The sequence below is a fragment of the Thunnus maccoyii genome, chromosome 13 (assembly GCF_910596095.1).
Source record: "Thunnus maccoyii chromosome 13, fThuMac1.1, whole genome shotgun sequence".
Classification (NCBI taxonomy): Eukaryota; Metazoa; Chordata; class Actinopteri; order Scombriformes; family Scombridae; genus Thunnus; species Thunnus maccoyii.
Window position 1 is genome coordinate 21,335,427 of NC_056545.1, and position 16,930 is coordinate 21,352,356.

At 37.0% G+C, this 16,930-nt stretch overlaps 1 protein-coding gene across 1 annotated transcript; it reads left to right on the forward strand.

Moving 5' to 3' along the window:
- The first annotated feature begins 7,089 nt into the window (after nt 1-7,089).
- si:ch211-215c18.3 lies at nt 7,090-12,887 on the forward strand. Its single transcript, XM_042431549.1, has 4 exons — nt 7,090-7,147; nt 9,522-9,650; nt 10,499-10,846; nt 10,934-12,887. The coding sequence occupies exons 2-4, from the start codon at nt 9,575-9,577 to the stop codon at nt 11,038-11,040; spliced, it is 531 nt and encodes a 176-aa protein (XP_042287483.1). The 5' UTR covers nt 7,090-7,147; nt 9,522-9,574; the 3' UTR covers nt 11,041-12,887.
- Nucleotides 12,888-16,930: the final 4,043 nt, after the last annotated feature.

The window sequence follows — 16,930 nt, forward strand, 5'->3', positions numbered from 1 at the left end:
CTAAACATTTTAGAGAATTATTTTAGAGGTAGGTTTGGGTGGAGTGTGTCTCGGGCATATTAGGTGAAACCTTTAACAGTGCAACATTTCACATCAAAGGTTCAATAAACTTGGTTTCAGTGCAGGATTTTACATTCTGTTACACCCCTGCTGGACAGACAACATACTGCCACTTACTGACTGAATACATCATGAGTATCAGTGTGTCATGTTTCACCCTAATCTTCACTTCCTTGTATTATATTGTCTTTTTATTTTATTAATTTAATCATTTTTTATCCACCCATCCATCCACCGCAACAAGCATCCAAATGTCATTATATCTGTTAAGAAAAGGTGTTTTAAAGCCTGTGATTGTAAAATGTGAAGTTGCTCATCTAATTTTATATTTCCAAGAATATGTGGCTGAAGATATTTAATATGAAATCATCTTTCTAAAACATAAAGTCATCCTCAATTAATATTTAGCCACGTCATCCAATAAAGCAACATTTATTGTATTTTTAACCATGGACTGAGGTACAGTGCACAGTATGAATTTCTTACACATCTAATGTTTTTATAATAAAAGTAATATTTAAGTGCTTTCACTTCTACATTATCTCCTTATGTACAAATAAAACTGTTTATCACACCAGCAGTTGTAGTGTATTTCCATTGAGAGTCATGGTGTGCTAACAGACAATTTTAAGCAATGCAGGGTGATTCTTATACGCATTATAAGCAATGAGTAACCATGTGTTGAATTCTTATTGATGATGTATATGTACTCTTACAAATCACATAGAATCAAGATATGGGTACAGAAGTGTGGTAAAGACTCTTAATTCAATCATAGTTCATACACTGGATGAATTTGAGTGTGTTTGTATTACATGACACTTTGATTGGGTTTGCATTAAAGTCTTCACCTTTTTTTAAAAAATACACTCTGGAGGAGATCAAGAAATAAGGGTGTAAAATGGCAAGAATAACTTATAAAAAAAAAGAGGGTCAGGAGACAATTTGGCAATAATGGTGTAAAATGATCCCCAACAGTTGTATATAAAAAAGGGGACATAACTAGATAGAACTGAATATGCCAATGCATATCCAGTTCAGCTCAAAATCTATCTTGAAGAGTTTTGACCAACAACGAGTGACAAAGATAAATTATAATGGTGTAATTGGCTAAGATAAAGAGGATGGACAATAGGTGTGACCTATGCAGACCCAAGGGTATAAAAACCTACGCCCTGAGGCTAGAACCCTCAGAGCAATCTGGTTCATCTTTTATGCACTGTTTGCTCTCCTTTTTTGCTGGCATTAAAGAACACTTTGCTGCTTGGACCTCTGACTTCTGAGTTTTTCATCAAAGTAGTAGTTTTGACCTTGTGTTTTTCCAACTGCAACCCACCAATTTGACATGATACAGTATGAAACTAGAACTGTTATGCTGCTATGCACATTAACACCATTATGTGCAAAAGTACTCAAGTAGCAAAACAAAATAAATGAGCTACATTTGCATCTCAGGTTTTTCCCTTTAACTTAAGGTCAACACTGTAATATCTCACAGCAGTAAAATGTAACAGCTGTAGCTCACTCACTTCTGCATAGAAGATACACAGCTTAGCCAAAACTCACTCACCAAGTCATTACGAAAGAATAGTTATCCCACAGCATGCAGGTCCCTGGATTGGTCGTTCAGTCATTCCACTCATCTGCTGTCCACAAGACTTGGTTTTACATACACATTTAGTAACTTTTTACATTTTTCAATATCCACAGTTTCTCACTCACTCCACACACTTTGCTCTCATTACCTTTTTCCCCACTGCTTTGTGTGGGGAGGGGCAGGACTTGGCTATGATATCTAACCAATGATAAACTAATGTAAACAAAATCAGTCTGATGGGCAGGATAAAAATATAGGATAAAAGTGCTATAAAATATAGTAATTTAAAGGTGACCCCTGTCTGTGAAAAACAAACAAACAAAAAACCCCACCCCGCAGGGGCCCCCTGGTGGTTAAGGGTCCCACTGCAGTCACTTTTAATGCAAACAGGCAAAAACAGCCCTGGCCTGCACTGTCCATCATACTTTTCAGGACCTGCAGGGGGATGAACCATGAAATACATCCATGGGATGAACCAAGATGAAAACAATGAAAACATCTGTCCTCTGATTGGACAGACTGACAGTATGTAGATTCAGTTGTAAAAACAGGGTCAGAATTTGTGCTTGTCGCTCACAGCTTGTAGCTTGAAACTTCAGTGTTGCATACACAGCAAATTAGTGTCCATCTCTCAGACTTTGTGAAACATCACTGTTGAAAATATTCCTGCATAAATTTTAATTACACATACATAAAATATTTCTACAGCTACAAAACATTTTTACATGTGCAAATTATATGTGTGCACAAAACTCTTTCACACATGCACAATATATTTATACAGCTGCGAAATTTTATAACATTCACACATTCAGATATGTGCATGCATTGTTTTTCACACCAAAGGTGATACACAACCGCAGGCTGTGAAATTATGTGTGAACATCATTTCACAAGCTCAAATACTGATGACCCTTATTTGCTTCCATACATTCATTCTCAACTAATTATTACATCTTCATTCCTTATTGCTGGACATCTGTGCAAACTCCCCACAGATGACCTGTGGTTAACCTGCTCATGCACATACCATGAAATCAAAATCCATATGGTCCACTTTATCATCAGCCATCTCTAATTAGTCATGCGGGACTGGAGCTGGTGACCTGTGGTTAACCTGCACACACACAGAGCATGGCATACAACAACCCTCTCCTCTCTTATTGATCGGTTTTAACCCTACCCATCTCCTCTCTCATTGATTCCTCTGAATTTGATGTAGCACCTTCTGATTGGACAAAGAGGGGCTACTCAGGACGGCAGGACTTACAGTGACGTAGTGCCTTCTGATTGGCTCATAGAGGGCGGGACTTACTGATGATGCTCTGATTGGGACCTGTCAAATACTTGATTAGTTGTAGTCTATATCTCTCTCTGACAGTGTTTCCCTGTCGTGGAAGTATAGTTGCAAAAAGAATTTGGTACTAAAAAGAGAGTAACTTTGAAAGATATCCACTTGATTTGACTAATTTGGATGGCTTAAACTTTTAAATACATTTTTGCATGAAAGGAGGATTGTAGATTTTGTCCCCCATCACTTATATTGTAAGCGCATTGGGAAGGGATCCCGTTAATGACCAGTATCACACGAGGCATGATTACGGCAAGATTCAGGCACTATTTCAGTGTTCATTTGGGCACCTGACTATTGCTTTATGACAGACTTGAAAAAATGTGAAACTATCCTTTAATGTAAAAATTACCACCTTACCACCTGTGATTTTAAACATACAATTTAAAGGAAAAAAGAGTTTGAAAGGGGAAAGTGTTGCCTTTCAATAAACATAGCCTGGGTTTACATTCATCTGGATTGGATGCAAGGGTAAAAAGTTGGGTGCATGATTCAGCTGTCTGGAATACAAGGTAAAAAATGTACATACAGGTTGTGGTTCCCTCAAAACTAAACAGTGGTTAATTATTATGAATTATTATGCATATTATGCATTTGTCAATCATCTCCATGAAACAATTAACACATGGGAACATTTTCTCTGCACAGAAGTCATCATGATGAAATTTGCATTATTTGAGGATAGTAGATACAGAGTATAGTCAGTAAGGTGTATTGCTTTCAGGATATTGGAGGAACACAAATGAATTCTCTTGTTTTTCAGGTTTTGTTAGTGTTCAGTCCAATTATTGTTTTTTCAAACTCATTTGTATTAATCCTTAAACTATTACTGTTCAGACAAGATTATCCGTTTTGCATATTCTTAAACTTTGGTATTTCCTCATGACTATAGTTTGTGCAGTCATTTCCTTCTTCTTTTTGACACTTTCGAATACAATCCAGTCTGATTCAGTGAAGTGTTACCTTCCATAGGAGATCAACAGCACCTTCAGTATAGTATAAATAGTAAGTCTAAAGATGCAGTCGGTTAGTTTAGTTTTGTTGATGCTGTTCAGTGTCCATTCAGTTTATTGTAATTATACAATACATAGTGCAGCAGTGCTTTTAAATGCAATTAAATGATTGTGCTTTGGCTACACACCACCTACTCAACTATATACATAAGTAAAAAATCCTTTACATTATCAGAGAAAACATTTCACCATAAAAAGCATATTTATTGTAAATTCATAAACAAAACCATCAGTAGGATCTAAATCTAGAGTTTTCATAGCGAGCTTAACCTCTCTGAGAGAAGACGGGCTGATTATTTGCCTACTTGTAATCATTATGTTCAGAGAAAACACATAAAGCAGTTCAGCTGTGTTTTGCTTGCTCATTTGATGCACATGTACTCTCGCCTTCATTCAGATATTTGCTTTAGTGCTGACTCCAGCGTTCAACCAAATATTTCAGAGGGGGAGGGGGAATGCTGCTCCAATGGACTTTGGGGACATTTCTCAGTATTGTATGAGGATATGTATTGATTTTTACCCTCTTTTACACGAGGACAGAGGCTTGTGTGTCAATACACAAACCTCTGGGCCCGTACTGAAAGATTAAATTCAGGCTGCTGAGTGACCAAGAAAAAGGAAATGTTGTGATGATAGCTTGATTAGCTGAGACACCTCCGCAGCTACATTTCCTCATTCAGTGTGCAAGTAAACTACATGTCAGCAGTTTCTCAACCAAGCATGTTCAATAAATATATTATTGTTTTATACAAATTCACAGACAATTAAATTATATATCAATGTAAAATCCAAAAAACACATCATATAAACTAAAAGACATAGAATTATATTGTGTTTGAATATTCTGCTAAAAGGCTTATCATAAAGGAACAATTCAACATTTGGGAAATTCTGGCAGGACTAGGTCTTGGCCGGGTGCAGTGACTTCCTGGACTTTTCTGGTGGTTGCCCGGCAACCTCACAGTGACAAGACCCCAGGAATTCACTGCCCCCAGCCAAAAAATAGTCCTGCTCAGAACGCCCCTGCTAAAACCACAAGGTGTCATTGTTACACTTTTGTGACACATTTTTGTACAAATTAAACAAACGAGCTATAACTTGTTAATCTGTGAGCTTTTGAGGTGTTGGTAAGCAGATTTTATTACCTTTGAACAGAGTCAGGCTAGATGTTTCCCCCTGTTTACAGTCTTTATGCTAAGCTAAGCTAACCAGCTGCAAGCTGTAGCTTCATACTGAAGATATATTCTCTTGTACATAACTTTCGGCAAGAAGGTGAATATGCATATTTACCAAAACATTGAACTACTGCATTCCTTTATCTGCATACCTACATTAATTATTATATAATACCTGTATAGCTGTAAAAGTGTCAAAAAATAAACCTGCTGGGAGGTCAAAGCTGGTGACTTGTGTCAGTAAATTCTTCATACACGAACACACAACACACAGTTGAATCTTGGACCTTCAGCTCCAGTCTATAAAATAAACCTCCTCAGACGCTCTAAAAAAGCTCTAAAGAACAGCTGGGATGATTAATTAGGGACCATCAATAAATAACAGCTCAAATGACTTTTAAAATAATATTTTTTTCCCATTCCATTCACACCTGATTGACACAACCCAAAAATTCCTTCAAGTACCACATAAGGCACACCTCTTTAGACTGGATAATATGTTATGTATATATATATATATATATATATATATATATATACTTTTTATGGATACTGCAATGCAATTTTTCAATAGTGTTCATGTCATATGACCCTGTGAGAGCCACTTAGGCAAATATTAATATTTAGTAAATTGTGTCTGTTGTAATCACATGCTATATATGTTCTAGCATTATTTAAGTTTATGCAACAGTTAATCCACAGAATATGTACAGGTCAAGTGTATTTTGAGGATTACTTGCAATTTTTGTGTTCTTGAGTCTAGAATGCAATAATATATATTTTTGTTGTTTGTGACAGTGGTTTAAGGTAACGTAATTACAACATGTAACATGTACGTGTATAGCCGTGATAAAATGTGTGTTACAGTTTGGAATACAACTTCAAGTTGGTAACAGACCAGGCTTTATGTGACTGCAAATAAATTTTCATTCAACATTTTCCCTGCCTCCTGTGCACTTGTGTGTACATTGGGTTTCACAAGAAAAGTGAATGTAATTCAGTGGAACACGAGTCAAAATTAAGATACTCTGCAGATTAAGTGGCCTATGAACTTGGAACATGGTAAAACGAGCAATAGGCCCAGTGATTCTAGATACAGTGTAAAGACATTGCATGGATCCTTTAGTACAGGTGTAAAACAACATCCAGGCCTACTATTATTATTGCACTATCAATACAGTTATTTATGGTGCATGTGTCTCTCTCCAGATCGAAGCAACATGTGTTTTTCTGCTTTAATCACTGATGGTATTTTGGGACATGTCCAACGTTTAACTTTGCCAGGACATATTTTATTGTAAAGGTTATTGATCTGATGGGACAGATACAGTAACAATCATCATCACTTGTATTATTTATTTATTTACTTTCTTCAAACTGGCATTTGACTGTTAAATCTACTTGATAAGATGATGATAACACAGTGAAGCGTTTATGTTTAACAGTTAGTGTCTAACTTTGTATGTCTGTTGGTGTGCAGATTATTGTACATAAAGTGAATTTATCAAGGTTTTTTTCTGAAAGCAAGGTTGAGGAGAGAGACTTTGTGGATCACAAAAACCAAAACAATGAGTCAATAGAGGCTAAAACACCCAGTAGAGCTGATAAGAAATGCAGAGTTCTCATTACACTTAATCATTTGATCAATTGTTCAAATAAGAAATATTGATTAGTACAGCTCTAATTTATGCTATTCACAGTTGTAAAAAAAATATGTAGGCCTACCCAAAAAAAATCCTGAAAAAAGGTCAGTCACCTGCAACATGTAACACAGACAGGCAATACAATAATTTCAGTCAACTCAGTCTATTTCATCCCGTTCAGATCCCCTGACCATTCCAATGGACATAACTTTTCTAGGATGTCTAGATCTATGATGACTGTTATCTGACTCTTCTCAAATGCACAAACTGCAGTAGAGCCACACCCGACGGTGAAGCAAGGAGGAAGCGTAAGGCACATTTTAATCTATCAATCACATTGTTAAAGTGCATAATTTGTGTTTAAACTGTGTTTAAAATAAACATGAGATGTCATATTACTTACACATGTCAAAATATCGTGAAATATATACAGCTTTTACTCAGGATTTTTTCAAAAAGATCTATCCATTGGGGTGGTCAGGGGATCTGAATGTCATCAGGTGGGAAAAGGGGAATTGAACGGGGAAATACTGTTCTGATTTACTAATGGTACAATCAGTTTATAATGCATCCTACTGATGTATGTACACAGAATATTCAACTTAACCCGTTAATCCAATGAACTGAACGAACCACTCTGGACTGACTCCTTGTTTTTATATCAATAGTTTTGTTAAAATACTATAAAATATATATGTGTTTTAAAGCATCACTTTATTCATTGATATGAGTTAACCATTCATAAAGACTGCTAACTAACTAACTAACTAACCATATAATATAAATAAACTAAATAAACAAATAAATAAACTAGGTCTCTTAACACTATTTAATGTAATTTTTACTGTTAAGTGGTTTCTCGCGTTCAAATTCTCCGGCCAGTGGAATGGACACAAAAAATAACACGTAACAAAGTATTTTAATCAGTTTCTTTTGATTGCTTTTTTATTTTTTTATTTTTTATTGGTGATATTGTTGACAAGACATAGTGGGAAGGAAAAAATAAATAAATTAAAGACAAATCAAGCAAATAGACAAACAAACAAAAATAATGACAAACAACAGCAATGACAACATCATATTACAATGAAAAAGATAGTAAAATGTAGAAAGCAACTAAGCAATATGGGTTGATTGTGGGTTGATTGCTAATGATTTATGAGTGCATCTAGAGTAGAAGTCCACCATTACAATAGTTTTTGTGCTCTGAACGGGTGTTTCTATCATCAAGTGAGGTTTTTTTTTGGTTATTCAATTTACCACCAAAAGTGTACTAAATTATATATTAACAAATCGATATTTTTTGCACAATAAAAGTTTCCTGCGTTTCTCTTTTCTCTTAAATCAGTCCAAATATGTAAGTAGTCTACATTCTGTTAGTGCATCTCTAAACTGCAACAAACAGAGGATCACATCTGGGTTTGCAAGTCACGGTTAACTGGTCTGTCTCTAATGAAAACAAAGTCGCAGTGGAGAAACTATTGCAGTTATTGTTAACTTTCGGTAAGTTCAAACCCTCCACAGGCCTGAAGTGAATGTTATGGAAAATGTGAGGCAGAAGTTTAGATTACGTCAAAACGTGTTTTTTTGTCAGCCATGTGGGGTTTGAATGCCTGAGCCTGTGCAGCATGCACCACCTAAACCTTTCTTCTACACTAGATGTCACCAAAACATCGATAGCTGGTTTTGTTATTTAGTTATTATTTGTTGTGGTGCTTCCAGTTTTTGTCCTGCAGAGGGAACTCTTGTTTTGCACCGAGACATGACAGCTCCCCCAGAAATAAGTATATGGGTGGGAGCAGTGAAAAAGCAAAATGATAGTTTTCTGCCCATTAAAACAATAATGCATTATGTTCACCAACATTTCAACACAGACCCAAGTTCCAACTTTATAATGTAATTGTAATGAGAGATCTTTATATTTAAAGATCTCTCATCAAGTCTGCGTCCCACACGAGGAGTTTCTAGTTGTTCGTGATGATCATGAAATCTCAGAGCAGTGACTGTGTTAGATTACAAATGTAAAGAAAGTGGAATTAAACCCAGAGATTCCTTCTCAAATTTCACTGCTGCTGGATCCCTGCTCGTGGATCAGTGCATTGAAGATATAGTCTTTTCTTTTTTTTTATAACAGCCGATGTGTGTGTGAGTGCAGACGTACAATAACTGGATCCTCGGCAGTCATCAGTCAGCGCTGCTCTGCTGATGCTGCGGATGCTGCGGATGCTGCTCTGCATACTGGCACACAGGCGCAGCTCAGGATAGGGACCAACTACCAGGTAGGCCGGGCTGTCTCATCTGCAGGGTAAAAAAAAATAAGGCTCAGACGTGTCATTATAGCAAATCTAACATTTTCAGATCTGTCGGAGATATATGTCTGCATGGCTGTATGGCTCTCTCACCTGCAGTAGGGACAAGATGTGCGCATAAGTCGGCAGTTTGCTGCAGTGCAAAGTCACTGCATAGGCGTAGTCTCCTCTGCAGCCCAGCCAGATCGACACACACACAGACCCGCTATTATTGCGCTATGGTGGATACAAAAATATATGATGCAGTTTGTGCTTTGTTTGCATGTTTACTGTGATAGGCATCTTGTGTTTTTCTGCTTTAATCACTTGTGTTAGTCAGGTTCTGCATGTTCAAACTTTTTCATGATGTTCCATGTTGAACTCTGTCATGCAGGTCTGTACTGTGCTGTGAAGGTTATTGATCTGATCGGACAGATATCATTCGCCATGGAGCTTCACCTGTTCGCCACGGCCTGCCTCCTGTTTGGCAGGATAATGATAACACATCAAACTCAAAGTCACAGTATGTGCGATTCTGATTTTTATTCACTTGTCTTTTAAGACTGGCATGTTACTGTTATTGTTGTAGCCAAAAGTTAGATGTTGGGCATTCACCTGTTTCATGTGTAATTTATAAAAGCTAAGTGTGGATGATTATATCAAAGAGGTGGATTGTTGCATAGAAGGTAATTAAAAAATACCTGGGTTGTAATTAATAATGTAAGTCATAAAGAGATCAGGTCCAGATTTGATTCCTCCAAAACAGCCCAAAGTCCAAAAATACTGCAGAATTGTGTCATTACTTTCACCACAGAGATCAGTAAAGTTTCATGAGGTTATGTAATCCAAATGGAGAAGGTTTAAAAACACCTGCTTAGTCACAAAATGATGTGGTGACTTTGAACCTAAGTCATGTCTTTACACTGACCTGAGATGGTGATGAGAAGAGGGTGAAACTAGTAGCCAATGTAGGTTTCATCAGCCTCTTGGACTTTTCCCATGTTCATTCTCTTAACATATTAAATCACAGTGGATATAATAAAGATGTTTTACTTTAACTTTTAATACTTAAAATGAAAACAAATATCTGCAAAGACCTAAATTAATTACAACACAAATTACCTTAAAAAAAGTACAAATTGGTGGCTGTGACTCATGATCTACATGCAAAATGATAGAACTTGAGATTAAGAAAAAACTGCCAAAAATGTCTCTGCTATATTGCCATTGTGTTGCTTTGGCTTTATGTTTAACAGCATTTCTTTCATGAAAAAATACTACATGCTAATACTATATGCTTTAAGTATTGTGGAACATTTTGTGTTTTCTGAGTTTAACTTCTTGGTGTTTTATTGTTTGCATCTGTTTTAGTGAGCTCGGTATCCACATTTCTGTTCACTCCACGTGGCCCTCAGATGTTTCCGTGTCTAACGTACCTGGAGCGAAACGTCAGAGTGGACTGTGAGTTCCCACCCACCTACCAGATCCCAGGCCCCTACTGTGAGTATCGGCAGGACAGCCGTCTAGTGGGCAGCACCTACCCCAACGCTGTCATCTATGTGTCCACTGAGGACCGCAGGAGGAGCAACGTCAGCCTGGTCTCTCCTAATCTGTGCCGCCTCACCTGGGCCCCGATGGCTGATGAGAAGCCTTACACCTACACCTGCAGGGTTTACCAAGGCACCACCTGGAAAGAGAATAGCATGGCCGTCCATCACAGTGAGTAGAGTCCGCTTCAACTTCTGATTTGGTTCCTCCAAACAGCAATAGAAACAACGTCTAAACTCACATTCTGTTTCCTTACAGGGATTCTTCCAATCTGCTCTGCAATAAGCGTGATGTTCAAATCTGCGCCATGGCTTTTGTCACTGGTGATGTCACTTCCTGTGGCTGTGGGGCTTCTGAGTCCCTGAACTCTCTCTTTCACAGGACTCACTGGACTTTTTTTAAACATGGTTTGTGACTAACTCTGGTTTAATGGCTGGTGGCTGACTCAGCATCATAATTAATCATAATTTCATAGGGCATTAAAACCCCTCTGAACAAATGACAGTGAAAAAAATCAAGTCAACTCCAAGGCTGTTAGGACTGGAAGGAAATCATGATATTAACATAAAAGACAGTGAAAACAAATGCAACAGTGAACAGTGTTTATTTTGTTGTTATGATCGCTATCATAAAATAGCTGATTCAAGACATTTTTTGTCCGTTGTCATGATCAGGGTGCTGTCTGGATACAAACAATCATTTAGTTTTTTAAAGAAAAACAAATCCTTCTTATAGATTTATATTGCATTTTATTGCTGTTCTGAACACAAATGTGTTTGCTTACAGTATTGGAGTTCATCACAACACATAGATCTGGTGCTCTTGCAACATACAGCTGTATGTAAAATGTGGAGAGTCCTTTGATTTGATTCATTGTGCTACAGATCTATTAAAGAGTAAAACTGTTGCAGCTTCCTGTCACTTCACCCCCTTATTTTAATTTGGATTATATTACAGTCTCACCAGTTTGTTAAACTACACTGTAACCTAGACAAGTATTCTGAATATTATGACTTTTGAATAATAGTAACGACTAATTGCTCAGTCACTGCCTTTGCTGCTTGCTAATCTCAGATACCATCAGTACTGTAACCTTTAAATGGATATTAAGGAGTTATCTGCATACTGGAGCCCCATGTGTGTTTCATCTGGTTGTGGCAAAAAGAGGTCAAATAACAAACCTCTGCCACTTAATTCTGCACTTCTATATATCAATATCAGTGTGCCCGCACGCCCACCCAGCCCCGCAGCAATAAGAGACAAATTCATGAGATGATTAGGATGATTATTCGTTACTTCAAGACTTGCACCATGTTTCACTCAGTGCCCTGCAGCCTAAAAAGACATATAAATGTGTGACTGACTGACATAGAACATTTCTTTTTTTTTGTCTCTCTCTTTTCTGCAAAGATCTGGTTATTGGATGGGAAATTACATTTCCAGTGGAGTCAGTACAAGTGAAAAAAAAAAATAGATATCTTACATGTAATTTTCGCCGTGTTAAGTCATGAGTGAGGGAAAAAGACAGATTAAACTAGCAAAAAGTAATGAACTTTGAATTAGAACAATAATATTAACCAATTGGGACAAACAGAGAGAGAGAGAGAGAGAGAGAGAGAGGAAAAAAAAATCCACGACCCAGCCAATGATTTAGCCTATTTCTTAAGTAATAACTGATGGACAGACATAGCAAAGAATGAATATGGCGAGAATAAGACTTGGAGGAAATTAAATGTTTTGCACAGCAAATATTGAAATGCACTCTAATAACCCTGGAGTGTTTAAATTAGCCATTGCTCCTGTACTAGTATGCATGAGATAATGTACACAGTACATGTGTAGTATGAAAGAATATTGCAGCTCTATGTGTTTTTTTTTAAAGCTGTTTTCATTTTAATATTTTATGTTCACATGAAATTGTACATGCTTTCCACACTGTCTAAACACACACACGTTAAGGGCATTTGTGGGCTCTTTTTATGGTGCTTACGTCATTCTACCTTGCTATTGTTGTTTTTTATACTTTGATGTCACATTTTTAACATGAATTATGTCCACGGTGCACTTCAGTTTTATGTTGCCACCGTCATCAGAAGCTACGCTGCTTAGTATTATTTGCAAAGAAGCACTTGTTATCAAGATATCTTTATATTTTTCAAATAGACAAGTCAAGTGTTCTATCACCAAAGGTGTGCTAAATGCTATAGCAAAACTATAGTAACAAATAAAGGTATAAATACACTGTAAATGTTTCTTGTATTTTCTCTGCACAAGTCACAATTTCCATACAATACATACATGTATATAATGTAATGCAATATAATATAAAACATACTCCTGCTGCTAATATCTATGTACATTTTGTATAAAAAGAATATACTTACATGTGAAGTCTTTAAACTGCAATGGAAAACAAATATTGGAATAGGAAAAGAACCACACCTGGATTCACAAACTAAGCCATGCTGGGATAGACTGCTGCTGAAAACAATTTAATCAGTATAGAAAATAGATTAATTAAAAGTTTACTCTCAATTCCCGGCCTGAAGCTCTGATTGTGTATCTAACACGCCTCAAACACAACATCCTTTTTACACTAGATGTCACTAAAACATTGGGTTCCTGTATTTGTCATTTTTTTGTGGCAGTGCTTCCAGTTTTTGTCCTGCAGAGGGGACTATTGTTTTTGCACCAACATTTAACAGTACAAACATACAGTATATTCATGATATTGAGGTAATATAGGTGAGACCCCATATGTATCAGGATGTGCTCTATGGGTCTATTTGACAGCAGACATAGCAGGAAAAACACAGGTGTAATTATTATCTTTAATAATGGCTTCACTCTATTCAGTTCCAGGCTGCTGGTACAGTATAGATGTGCATGATCACTCCATGTTTCACTGCAACACTTAAACTGAACAAAGCCATCACTAATGTTGTTACTTACACCTGTATAGTGGCGAAAAGTAACTAAGTACTTTTACTCAGGTAGTGTACTGAAATGCAATTTTGAGGGACTGTACTTGAGTATTTACATTTTACAATACTTGATACATCTAATATGTATTATATTTTATATAATTTTTTTTTATCATATACATTTTGTATTTGAAGCATTCACTACATTTAAGAGGTAAAATATATACTATATATTTGACACTTGTAGTTACTAGTTTCTTTGCAAATAGATTGACTTATGAACTATGATGCATTTTCATAGATCAATCTACCCAGCAAAATATAAAGTAGTTACTTTTTGATGATAATACTTCTGTAGGCTACTTTTACTTAATGACTTGTAATGACTTGCAAAGGAATATTTTTACACTGTGGTATTGCTACTTGTTTTAAACTTGTGCTTCTCCAGCTATGACAAGTCAAACCATGCTTGGATGAATTTGAAGATTAACTTCCATTAACCATCATAAAAAGTTGAAACTAGCTTGGTATTTGAGCAGGATCAGTCACATCAGAAGGGGAAACCCAGATCAGGTGAGGACAACTACTTAACTGTAGCCCAGAGGCAGCGCTGTGCTTGATGTTTGCCACGAGGACGATGTCTACCTCAATCTCTGTCTCTCTCTCTCACACACACAGGCTTCTATAGTATTCACAATTATGTAATTTTCAACAATTGTGGTGATCAGAGTCCATCAGAGGGAGGTTAACATTTCTGCAACTTTTATGAGGTAGACGATGGCTGCAATTGTTGGGCCTCTAATCATGCATGAAAAGGGAAATGCAGCTTTGCCAACTAAATGTTACTCACAGTGATGTAGAACTAAGAGCCTTTTCTTTTAATGGCACATGTACATCAACTCAGAGTGTGACTTACTTACAATGGTGGTTGATCATGCTGAAAATTCTGTGTGTACTTGGTCAGGCACTTTTTTGTGAGGAGTCACATTGTGGTGATTTTCAATTTGTGATGGTTCACACAAAAGTGAAGTTAAAGGGTATAAATGAACAAGAGTTGTTGGGGGAGGAAGAGGGTAGCAAGAAGAAATGGGACCCTTCAGAGAGAAGGATTCATTATGAAGCATTCTTTTTTTTTTTTCAAAATTGTGTGCATAAAAAAAGCAATGTCCCTTGCAATACACAGGTAATATAAACTGTTACCTGATGTCACTTCCTGTGATCATAAACACACTGCAGATTACAGAAAGCAGTGGAAATGTTGTCTGCATGGAAATGACATGGGCTTGAAGTAGAAAGGAACAAATAAAAATACTGTGCTTGGCTTCCTGTACTTATAAATAACCTTTAATTCTACATCATTACAACAAAAAGCCCCTCTCAAATACTGTATAGCTTCCTTTTATGCTGAGGTAGACTGCTTCTCTTGCAGTTTGCAAATCAAAATATTCTAATAACAGGAAACTACAAAAAAGCAGATTACTGCTTACTTGCACTCCTTATACCTTGACATTTTACACCAAATGCCATCTATCATCTTGTCAATCTTTTACCTTTCAAAGGTTCCTCTACTGAGTCTCTGCTTGTGCTCATACATCAAATCAACACACTATATCTTCCTATGATATGTAAACATCTTATTTGAACAATTAGTTAAATTGCCACCAGCTGATTCTTTTGCATGGACTTTGCCAAGATCCAGCCTTGAGTTACAGGTGACCAGAGATGTTTGCACCCATACCACCAACCTGATTTTCTCGATTTCCTGTTCAAGCATCACATGATGGCACTGATCAGCAGGCTGCTGCCAGGTTAATCTCATCATGAATTAATCCTTCATCCTGGCCTCCCCCTGAGAGACACAGAGATGCATCGCAGCTGCAATGCTTGGCGTGCATGTGCATATTGTGTTTTATATTAGCAAAGCTCCAAAGGCTCAAACCACCTAATTGGGCTTTGTGCCTGGGCCACACAGATAAATTAGCCCCGGCCCCAGCTCACTGTGCAGCTCCTCCAGGCCACTGCTCCCCCCCTCTGGGAGAAACTATCACCAAAGGCCCACCTTATTTATACAAGCATGGCAGGAATCATCTCTATCAACTCTGAGGTGCATTAAACAAGCATTCATCTTCCACCTCATGCAGATGTTAAAGGTCCATTGTGTAGAATTTAGTGGCATCTAGCAGAACGGACTTGGCAGAAATTGAATACAATATTTATAAGTATGTTTTAATTAGTGAATAATCACCTGAAAATAAGAATTGTTGTGTTTTCGTTACCTTAGAATGAACCCTTTATATCTACATAGGGAGCGGGTCCTCGGCCACAGAGCCTGCCGCCATGTTGCACCACCATGTTTCTACCATAGCCCAAAACGGACAAACCAAACACTGGCTCCAAAGAGGGCTTTTCATGAATTTCATGGCCACTCTTGGAAGAACAGGGGGAGGGGTATTCAGTTGGTTGCAATCTGCAACCTCACTGCTAAATGCCACTAAACGCTACACACTGGTCCTTTAATAGAGGGTCTGCTGCTTTTACTGCTGCTGTCACTTAAGAGAATCAACCAGAAGTGGGAGCACAGTAGGACAACTTTAAACTACATCTGCCTCATTAGTGACTGTGAAACAAACAGAAAATCTCATCTGGTCGGTGATGTGTTGTGCTACAGAACAACCTACATTCAGAGTCAATAAGATGAATGTTGTTTAATAAAAGGATTACTCACAAATTATATTCACTGTTCTGTAGTTTCAGTCTCAGCATTTTATATTGATGTTTTAGGCATTAGATTGATGCTGTCAAATGCAATGCACAATGTCACACAAACAGAAATGTAACACATATGAATATTGATGCATCTATATTATGTATAAAACATTTAACATAATAATTAAAAAACTAGAGAAGAGTTTGTTGAATAAATACAATCTTTGAAAACAGGGGGCAGCAAAAACATTGGAATATTTCAAAAGAATAGTTTGACATTTTGGGAAATACGCTTTTTCATTTTCTTGCAAAGAATTAGATGAGAAGATCAATACCAATCTCATGCCTTTACGCTAAATATGAAGCTAGAGCCAGTAGGTGGTTGGAAAGACTAGTAACAGGAGGAAACAGCTAGCATGCCTCTGTCCAAAGGTTACAAAAATATGCCTACCAGCATGTCTAAAGCTCACAAATTAATGTAAAAAAAAATGTATGTAAATGTAAAAACAAGAAGTTGTAGTTTTACTGAGAGTTGTCTGTAAGCTAATTTTTAAACTCAGAACAGAGCCAGGCTAGTTGTTTCCCTGTTTCCAGTCTTTATGCTAAGCTACCCTGTCACCTGGCT